This window comes from Balaenoptera borealis (genome assembly GCF_965194805.1).
Source record: "Balaenoptera borealis genome assembly, chromosome: 3".
Lineage (NCBI taxonomy): Eukaryota > Metazoa > Chordata > Mammalia > Artiodactyla > Balaenopteridae > Balaenoptera > Balaenoptera borealis.
Window position 1 is genome coordinate 37,113,651 of NC_138866.1, and position 10,688 is coordinate 37,124,338.

A 10,688-nucleotide genomic window follows, 5' to 3' on the forward strand; every position below is an offset into this window, starting at 1 on the left:
GAACATTTAATAGCATAGGAAAATAAATATAATATGCTTATAAATGGTTCAGCAGAATATAAAACAGTATAGTACTATGATCACAATTTTCTAAAAAGTACAGCCATAGTAAGAAAGATGAGTGATTGGTAGTGATTGTTGCTGAGTGGCAAGATTAAAGGTGGTTTTTATATTAATCTTTATAATTATCCACATTCTCTAAACTTCCTATAATGAATATGCATTACTAAGTTAGAAAAACAGCAAACGTTTAAAAAAATTTGAAACACCAGGATGGAAAATGTGTGCTTGTTTTAATTATCGTTAATATTAATCTTTTCCAAAATAGATAACTAATGAGAACCTACTGTATAGCACAGGGAACTCTACTTAATGCTCTGCGGTGACCTAAATGGGAAGGAAGTCAAAAAAGAGGGGATATATGTATATGTATAGCTGATTCACTTTGCTGTGCAGTAGAAACTAACACAACACTGTAAAGCAACTATACTCCAATAAAAAAAATTAATCTTTTCCATCATTTTTATACCTATCAGTGTTGACGCAACTCGATTCTGTCATATCATTTGTCATTGTTCTATAATAATTTTATATTCTAGAAATTCAATATTTTCTCAATTTTTCCTGAGTTGTCAAGCACATTTCCTTAATAGTTTTTCATAAATCTTACTTGTTGCATCGTTCTTGCATAGACATAATCTCTTGAGATGCAGAAACAGTTTCCATAGCCCTTAAGCCTTCAGGAGCGTTCTGGATATTTTTTATGCGCTGCAGAAGTAGGGCCAGTAACAGCTGCTGCCTCTCCACATTCTCTTCATATTGGCATAAACAATCCAGCAGCTCTGAGAATTCCTCTGTGGTGGCTGCCTCCTTTGTTTTGGAAATTTCAGGGAGTTCTTCTTGAAGATTATCTAAAATAATTGCTTCTCGTTCAATCTAATTCAATAAGCAAAAAAAAAAAAAAAAAAAAAGGGAGCTAAAATAAGTAAAATATACTCTTACCACTTCAGGACTCAGCAATCACAATTTTTACATACTGGCTCTTCAAAGGATTCCCAAAGCCACATCCCAGTTCAAGGTAATATTTGTCTTCCTACAGCTGGGAGTATTATCTCTCCACTATCCCAATCCCATAGTTCCCAGCTATTGATCATGTATATGTGTGATTAAAAAGAAGTATTGCTGTTATGAGCTGAAGGAAATGCTATTGAATATTTTCATAATTTCTTTCTCCTTCCAATTTCAGTTGCTTTATTACGGCAACTATTTCTCCTGACTGAGATACCCCTAAGTTAGTTAGAATGAGCTCCACCAAACTGTATCCATGAAGTAGAAGAGGTTGGGCATTTTTTCTACAGGTCTCTTTTCTTTCACATCCAATGCTCAAAAAAGTAAGCCCTCAATACCCTGTCACTCACCTACACCAATGGGAAAGCAGCCCAAATTACTGGACTGCTCATGTATTTCTCAACCACAGCTAAATGCAGAACTCAGAAATACATAACCTATCAATAATAAATCAAATATCTAGAAAGTGGAGTTCTACCAGCCCTGAAACTCAGAACAGAGACAGAAAATCAGATCCCTCTTATTCCCTCCTCAAATCCTCTGGCCCTCTCCTCAGCAGCACTGTACATTTACCACATTCTGTCCCAGCATTGCCAACACTCCTGCTCGACGTTCAGACAGAGTCAGGCATCCTGCAATCTTGACATTACTGAATATCACAGAGGTCAACTACATTTATGATATCATGCTAACTGAAATGATAAATGAGGACCTGGACGACCAGTAAGACATGCCAGAGAATGAGATATAAAGCCTATGAGAATTCAGGAGCCCCAGCATCAATTAAGTTCCCAGGGGGCCAGTAGTCTGGGGCATGTCAGGGGACTTCTATAAGGTAAAGATCAAGTTGTTCAGTCTTGCACCTCTGTTGCCAAGAAAGAGGTGCAGCACTGGATGGGCCTTTTGGGATTTTGGCAGCCGTGTATGCTATACTGGTGACTATTGCTCAGATCCATTCATCAGAATGCCGCCAGTGCTGAGGAGGCAGTGCTGCAGGACCAGGCTATGGCATAAGCTGCCCTGTCACTTGGGCCATAGGTTCCAGCTGGGTCCCCAATCACTAGAATCCATGGGTACATGTGTACCCAATCTACATGTGTAGATTGGCCCCTCTCCAAGAGACCCAGTTATGGAATTTGTGCTTTCCATCCCCTCAAACCTAAATTCAGTTGAACTGAAGTCCTAGTTCTCAAGCAGGCAGCTACACTTCCACCAGGGAATGGGATACAGGTTCCACTGGGTCATTTTGCAGTCCCCTCACTCCCCCACCAAAGAACCAGCATGCAAAGAAAGGAATAGCTATGTTGACAGAGGTAATTGTCCACCTAGGGTTTCCAATATACACTGGGGTTGAAAGAACTATGTCTGTAATTCAGGACTTAATGGAGCATCTCTTGGTGCTTCCATGGCCAGCGATAACCATAAATGGGCAACTGCAGCAACCAGGATCCAATAAGAGTAAAGCGACTAAAGGCTCTAATCTTTCCTGTGTCAGTTCTCCTATCTCCCATTCCTGTTCCCTTGGATCACTTTCCAAAATAAACCACCTGCTTACAAGCCCCTGTCTCAGGGTCTGCTCTCTGCTGTAAAGCTGGTAAGTCATTAGGAGGAGAACACAAGGGGGAAGAATAATTTTTTTTAGGACAATAATTTTATCCAAAAGCCAGGCAATTCTTCAAATTGTGAATGGATAAACTAACTGCTGTGCATGAGTCTGACAGACTACTACTCAGGAATAAAAAGAAATGAACTATTGATACAAGCAGCAGCAGGAATGAATCTCACACGCATTATGCTTAGCAAAAAAAGGCCAAACTCCAAAGGCCACAAACTATCCGAGTCTCTTTATATGACATTCTGAAGATGGCAAAACAGATTAATAATTGCCACAGGCTGGAGGTAATGGAAGGGGCTGACTACAAAGGGGCATATGGAACTTTCTTGGGTGGTGGAAATGTTCTAAGTCTTGATTTCATTGGTGGTCATGTGACTGCATGCACTTGTCAAAACGCAGCAAACTTTATACCAGAAAGAATGATGGCAGTCCCCAAATAAATAAATAGTTGCCACAGAGATTATGCATTCACTCTTCAGCCCCTGGATGATTTTCCCTGGACAGGTTATAAAACTTTTAGGATCACAGTCAGTTATAAAGTTGAGTCTAGAAAGGGAGAAGGAACCACAGTTGTTCCAAGAGTAAACACAGAGAAGGAGACGGAAAAACCTGTAAGCAGCCAAAATAGAAACTAAAACAGGAAAGACTTTTGGATCTTTGGTACAAGGGGAAGAAGACAGCCTTACCCCTCCCATATCTTTGAAGACGTGCCTTTATTCTAGCACACTGTGATCAGTGAAGCATAAAATGATGATCCTGAATAACCAAAATGAATAATTAAATTAAGCAGATTCTGCTTAAGAAAAGAGGGAGGTAAGATTTTAGGGGGAAAACACCGGTAAATCAAAATTTAAATTAATTTTTGAATTTGTAAATGTAAACAAGCATTTAAGTTCTCAAAAATCTACTTACACAAAACCTTTCTTCCATAAAGATACTGGATTGTTGTATTAGTACAGACAGAAATTCATTTTGTCACATGTAAAATCACCAACCATGCCAACAGAATCTTGCATGTACAGGTATTTAGATGATATAATTTTTATTGAATGGATAAAAGCTATTTTAAAATCTTACATCAATTTGGCATGTGTAAATGTCATTTAAGTTGACAGTTTAGTGGTTAAAAACAGAGTGTACATTTGAATCTTCTATCACTTATGAAGTTGAGCAAGTTACTCAATCTCACTGTGTCTCACTTTCTTCATCTATAAAATGAGAACGATAATCTCATCCTCATAGGATTCTTGCGAGGATAAATGTAAATACGTGTAAAGTGCTTAGAACTATGCCTGACACGTGCTCAATTAAGTGCCCATTAAGTGTTAGCAGTTGTTATTATTGTTATTACGTGAGAACATATTTTGTTGGTGTTATTCTTTGAAAAACACATTTTGTTAGCAGATATTGTCAAATGCTTGTATGGATAACTACAAAAATAACTACTATTAAATAGCTACTAAAATATGATTGCCAGTGGGCAGAGGGCAAGAGAAAGATAATGTAATAAAATAAAAAGAACAATAAGCTTAGGATTAGCCTAAACCTGGATGTGAATAAGAGCTGTCCCTCAAGAAATACTAAGTGCCCACTAAGTGCAAAGCCCTGTTCAGATTCTAAAATTACAGTGTGAGCAAAACAGACGTGGCCCCAGTCCATAGCCCCAGTTTAATCACTAGCTTGGAGGCTTGTACCAACTTAAATCTCTCAGTGCCTCAGCTTCTCCATTTAGAAAATGGTGATAATAGGTAACTCCTGAGGGCCATGCCAAGATTCAGCGGCATCATGTGTGAACTGCCTTCTTTTTTTTTTTTTTTTTGGCCACGTCTCACGGCTTAGTTCCCTGACCAGGGATGGAACCCGTGCCCCCTGCAGTGGGAGTGTGAAGTCTTAACCACTGGACCACCAGGGAATTCCCTGAACTGCCTTCTTAGCATAGCACACAGGAACACATTGCACAGAAGGACCTCAGTAAACTGTGCCATCGTGGATGGGAAAGAGCTGGAGGCTAGCGGCCCTGCTACAAGGACAATTTACAAAGTTCCTTGGAGTTTTAACATTCAAGAGACTATTTACTAACCAAACCCCAACAGCACCATCAAAATGATAGTCATTTTCAAGAATAATAAGTTTTTTTTTTTTTTTTTTTTACTATTTGAAATGCATCCTCTTTATTTATTTATGGCTGTGTTGGGTCTTCGTTTCTGCGCGAGGGCTTTCTCTAGTTGCGGCAAGTGGGGGCCACTCCTCATCGTGGTGCGCGGGCCTCTCACTATCGCGGCCTCTCTTGTGGCGGAGCACAGGCTCCAGATGCGCAGGCTCAGTAATTGTGGCTCACGGGCCCAGTTGCTCCGCGGCATGTGGGATCTTCCCAGACCAGGGCTCGAACCCGTGTCCCCTGCATTGGCAGGCAGATTCTCAATCACTGCGCCACCAGGGAAGCCCTCAAGAATAATAAGTTTTAAGCAGGAAAATATGATAGTGCTAAACGTTTAAATCGTAAAGCAATGTGACCTACTGCTAATCAAGTATTGATTATATTTGTCTTAAGTAAATTCAGCAGAAATTTTAACAGGAATAAGAGAGAAGGGTTTTCATTTAATGTTCTGATTTGTACCTCATTTATACCTGGTCCTTTGGAAAGATTAAAGAATACCCTAAGGTATTTTTATACTATTTTAAATTTTCTTTCTAAATGTATGGGATGCCTAAGGCCTCAACCATGGTTAAATTAACATCTGTGATCGATATATGTTACGGAGGTTTTCTTTGAGACAGTCTTCAGAAAGAACATCATACATATTTTTAGGTCAATACTTATTAACAATAGTAGTTAATTTCCACAGTTAACCACTGTAATTAATTTCAAAATTAATTGGTTATTATGAATATTACCTTATTCTAACCTCTAGTGTGATGGAGAGACATTTTTAAGAGGGCTTACCTTATCTGCACGATAAAGATTTTAAAGCTCATATGAGCAAGTAGCCACTTATTTCTAAGAATTATTTGACACCAAAAAAATGCCACTGTCATGAAAGAACTTGAATCATTCTTGAATCATTCCTTGGAGATTATTTTGCTAGGACCTGACCTCTATAAACATGTACATGTTCCATACATGTGATGCAAACAAATGGTACAGGTTGAGGATTTGCTTTATATTAAAAAAAAATGAAAATAATAAAACAATTTAAATGACATGTGTTAGTAAACTGTATGGTTTGACTGTTGCAAATGAAGCACTTACTTCTTCATGGATAAATTTCCACTCCTGCTTCAGTTCTTCACACCACAACTCCCATTCTTTAACAGCTTCCATCAAACTCAGCCATCTCTCCCATAGAGCAGATGTGCTTCTGAGTAAACAGAGGCTGTCACTATCTGTGCAGGTGGGTCTCAAGTGTCTGAGGACCCGTCGTACTTTCATGAGCTCTTCTTTGGCTGACGTGAGATTTGACACCAAGGCCTTAAGAAAGAAAAGAAAAGGAATAGGAGGGATAGAAGTTTTCTGAATTCAGAACTATTCTGAAACTTATAAACTATTCTAGTCTTGAACAATTATGTTTTAAAATCATCCATAAGTATTACCTAATCCATTTTTTAGTCCTTTTGGAAGTCTATTTGAGACAGATGAGAAGCATCTATGTATTATTATATTGCACATGAATTTGGAACTATGGGGACAAGTAATGACCTATAAACCAATTTTTCTAAGTAAAAATGTGTCTTCCAAGGTAAATATCCTAGAAGTTCATTTTCTTATTTTAACGTAAGTCTCGTATTTTACTAGATAGCTAATTTGTACAAAGCTTACTGTAATCAACCACCAACACATTATTTATGTTTTTTGGTTTTGTGTTTGTTTGTTTTGTGGTAGATGATAAGCACAGATGATTTAGAATGTCCTCATCCAAATGCTAATAACATAATACCATACACTGTAACAGATGAATATATGCAAAAACTAAAATTGCTCAGTAATAGAGTATAAGAAGTAACCAGAATTTAGCATTTCTGAAAGTTGCATTAAATGCTCTGTCATTGATCCAGCGATGTCCAACAAAACAACATGCAAGGTAACGCTTTAGAAAGAATGAATAATAAGGACAGGACACTACTGGGGAGAAGACTGTCCTGTGAACACAAATGATTAAATTTCTCAGAACCAATGCCTCATTTTCCCCATAGCTTTTGGTTTAGGAATTTTGTTGAGTGTACAACTCAGGTTGAAGATTTCTGTGGGTCATAACAGAGCCACATCCCCTGATGCCTCCACCTGCTCTTTCTGCCAATTTTTTGCACAGAGTCTTACTGAGATTTGCAAGTTCTATTACCTTGCTCTGTTCCAAGCGCTCTAAAGCTTCTTTGTATGACGTTGGCAATGGGGACATGGACTGCCCAAGAACTGTCTCCATCTGGCTGAGGTTAGTGCAAATTTTCTCTTTTATTTTTCTGTAGCCCTTGTAATTTTCAAGACACCTAGTGAGACACAGTTGGAAAAAAAACAGTGATGTTAAATTTTATTTAGTGCAATAAATTCTGAACTTCCCAGAATGCATTCTGAACACTTAGTAAAAAATAGAATGTAATTCTCTTTTTGCTACTCAGTGTATTTCAACAAATATTTATATACCTGTTGTATTTATATTTATATATTTATATACCTGTTGTATTTATATACAACAAATATTTATATGCAGGTCCTGTGAGGACTACCTCCTCCTCACAGGACCTGCATGAGACTTTTAATGCAAACTTTAACAGGCAGATAAGACTGTTCCTAAAACACCTAAACTGGAAAACTGCATTCTTGAGCACTGCTAATAAGGTGTAAATTGGTACAATTCTTGTAGAAAACCACTTAGTCTTAAAAATGCTCATAGCTTTTGATCCAACTTCTGCAATTAATCTTAAGGAATCAATCCTAACATAAGAAATTTATCCTATACCTTTTATAAAACCTTTTACACAGTAAAATCTTTTTACTTATTAGACTGTTAATTAAAATGGCAAAAATCAGAACACACTTTATGCTACCAAAAGATATGGTTAAGTAAATTACAACAATCCGTTCTATAAAATATGTTACAATTGCTTTTATATGAAGTTTTGCTACAATAAGGAAAAGAGCTCATTTTATAAAGTAAAGCAAAAGCAGCCTATTTTTATATAGTACAATGTTGTGCTATATTAAAAAAAAACACTATGAATAAAATTATGTATACAAAATAGATACAACCTAAATCCCCCACTGAAAACAATAAAAAATTCGGTATCAAAGATATATTTTTAAAAATTCTAAAAACGCAATAATAGGGCTTCCCTGGTGGCACAGTGGTTGATAATCTGCCTGCCAATACAGGGGACACGGGTTCGAGCCCTGGTCTGGGAAGATCCCACATGCCGCGGAGCAACTGGACCTGTGAGCCACAACTACTGAGCCTATGCGTCTGGAGCCTGTGCTCTGCAACGAGAGGCCGCGACAGTAAGAGGCCCGCGCACCGCAATGAAGAGTGACCCCCACTCGCCGCAACTAGAGAAAGCCCTCGCACAGAAACGAAGACCCAACACAGCCAAAAATAATAAATAAATAAATAAAATTTTAAAAAAAATTGTAAACACTAAAAAAAAAACCAAAAACACACAATAATAAACTGGCAAAGAATTAAGGAATATTCAGAGGCCCCAAACTATGTAAAAGTGGAAATACAGAGAAATAAGCTAAGCTCCAAGGCCAGTTTTTCACTTTGAGGACATCTGTCGAGTTTCAGTTTTGTTGACCTTCACCTGGAATGCTGGGGACAGAGGATAAAGCCCGGAGCACACCCAGGATGGATGTTTATTAGGACATCCCCTCTGTAAAGATAATTTGTAACACATATAACACAAAGACCAGCCTCCAAAATGTAGAATAAATCCCTACAAATCAACAAGAAAAAGCTAGACAACCCAATAAAAATTGTCTTGAACAGGCATTTTTCAGAAGATGAAATATGAAAGATGAAGAAATATTCACAAAAGAGGCTCAAATTCATTAACAGTAATAAAGATGCAAATTAAAACCACAATGAAGTATCACTTAACCATCAGACTGGCAAAAATTAAATCTCACAACATTAAGTGTTGGTGAGGATATGGGACAATTGGAACATTAATATGTTGCTGGTTTGAGTAGAAATGGGTAAAACCATTTGGAATTAAAAATTTAAGATGTGCATACCTTTTGACCCAGCAATCACAATCCTAGTTATACACCCAAAGGAAGCTCTTGCATTTGCAAATGTTCCTAGAAGCACTGTTTGTGAATGCAAAAACTAGAAACAACCCAAATGTTTACCAACAGCTGGGTGAGTGAATATTTTACTACAGACAAAAACATGAATAAACTTCAGGATCATAATGGTAAGTTTGAAAAAATGAAGTCACAGAAGAATACATATACATGAAAACAGGACACAAATGCGTAGTAAAAATATTTTTAAAAGCAAGGGCATGGTAAATAAAAAACAGGATAATGGTTACTTCTGAGAGGAGAAGGAAGGAGTACCCAAGAGAATTCAAAAATCATGATGTTTATCTTTGAACCTTTGGGTACAAAGGTGTTTGTTTTATCATTATTCTTTATACCATACTCAAACTTCTATAAACATTCTGTTTTAAGTACTCAATATTAATTAAGAAAAAATGAAATAAATGCAGTAGAATATTTGCCATGGTTTTCCTTAGTGATTTTTTCTTACTTTTCCATATTTTCCAAATTATTTCTAATGTGTACATGTTAATTATAAACAAATCTATATTTTGTTCTTAAAGCATTACCTTTAGAAAGAAGTGCCTACCTTTCTACTTCAGCTTCCTTTACTTTGGCTGCCTCCCTCATGGCTGAGTTCTTAGAAACTAATTCCTGTAAAGTACACTCAAGTTGTCGTTTAGCTTCTGGGCTGGATATAGTCCCCAAATTCTCGGTGAGGTCCTGGATGTCTGCTATTGTGGACTTCAGTTCCTCTTCTTTGCAGCGAGGCATCTCTGTTGATTCTTCTGGATTATCAAGGTCTACTCTATGGGATGCAATGATGCCTTCAAGGGCAGTGATGATCCCCATGGCCCTGGAGACTGCTTCATTATAGCGTGCCATATTTTCATAAGCATCATTCAAGACATTCTGGTGAATGGAAGATTAAATGCTGTGATGAAAACTGTCAAACTTTTGTCATTCTTGAATTTTTGTGATACATTCATAATATGTCTCTGTGTCATAAAGAGTGAGCATCTCACACTTATAGTTTAATAATATTACACTAATAGTTAAAAATGAATACTTTTTTCTTTGCATAAAGAAAATGGTTTCCAGATTTGCTAAGAAATCTAATCTAAATTTAAAAATACATCTCATGAATCATGTCTAATGATATATGTTCCTGCTCTAGAACTCTTGTATTAGACTATGAATTACATAAAACAATTGAATATATTTAATGCATATAACCTTAAGCAGTATCTGTCGGAAAAAAACTGAAAAGACCCCCCCCACCAAACCTCTTGTATTTTTAAATTAAGGGCTCTGCCACTAACTTTAGTTTTGAGCACATCACTTAATGTCTCCAGACCTCAAGTCTTCTCACTGAAATAACAAATAGCTGAAATAAATAACTTTAGAGGTCCCTTCCAGTCCAGCTCTAAACATATCATTTTGGGGATTTATGTACATTGTTTCTGGAAACTGTATTAAAATCAAGCAGAGAATTTGTTAAGTACCAATTTAAAGAATGTATTAGGGTTCATATGACTTTATATTTCTATAGCATTTATACCTTAGCAAAATAGTTCAAATACATTATCTAACAACTCTTTGAATTAAAGAAGGGAGTTAACGTCCCCATTCTAGAAATTCAGTGTGACAATTCTGAAAACACAGTGAAGGGCATTATATTAAGAACAGTGTGTTTAAATGATGCCTAAGATATCTACCCTATTATTGCAGGAAAGGAGGGAGTTTGTTGTA

The 10,688-nt window shown here is 37.0% G+C and overlaps 1 protein-coding gene across 21 annotated transcripts in view; it reads right to left on the minus strand.

Annotated features, from left to right (window-relative positions):
* The window catches only part of SYNE2 (spectrin repeat containing nuclear envelope protein 2), a 313,751-nt gene that overhangs the window by 129,390 nt on the left and 173,673 nt on the right, over positions 1-10,688 (minus strand). For all 21 annotated transcript variants that reach the window (XM_082386394.1, XM_082386392.1, XM_082386388.1 and 18 more), the window contains 4 exons: positions 9,526-9,848; positions 7,021-7,165; positions 5,934-6,152; positions 671-936 (listed from right to left, as the gene is read on the minus strand). In XM_082386394.1, coding sequence (XP_082242520.1) covers positions 671-936; positions 5,934-6,152; positions 7,021-7,165; positions 9,526-9,848 — 953 coding nt within the window. The remainder of the gene's footprint in view (positions 1-670; positions 937-5,933; positions 6,153-7,020; positions 7,166-9,525; positions 9,849-10,688) is intronic.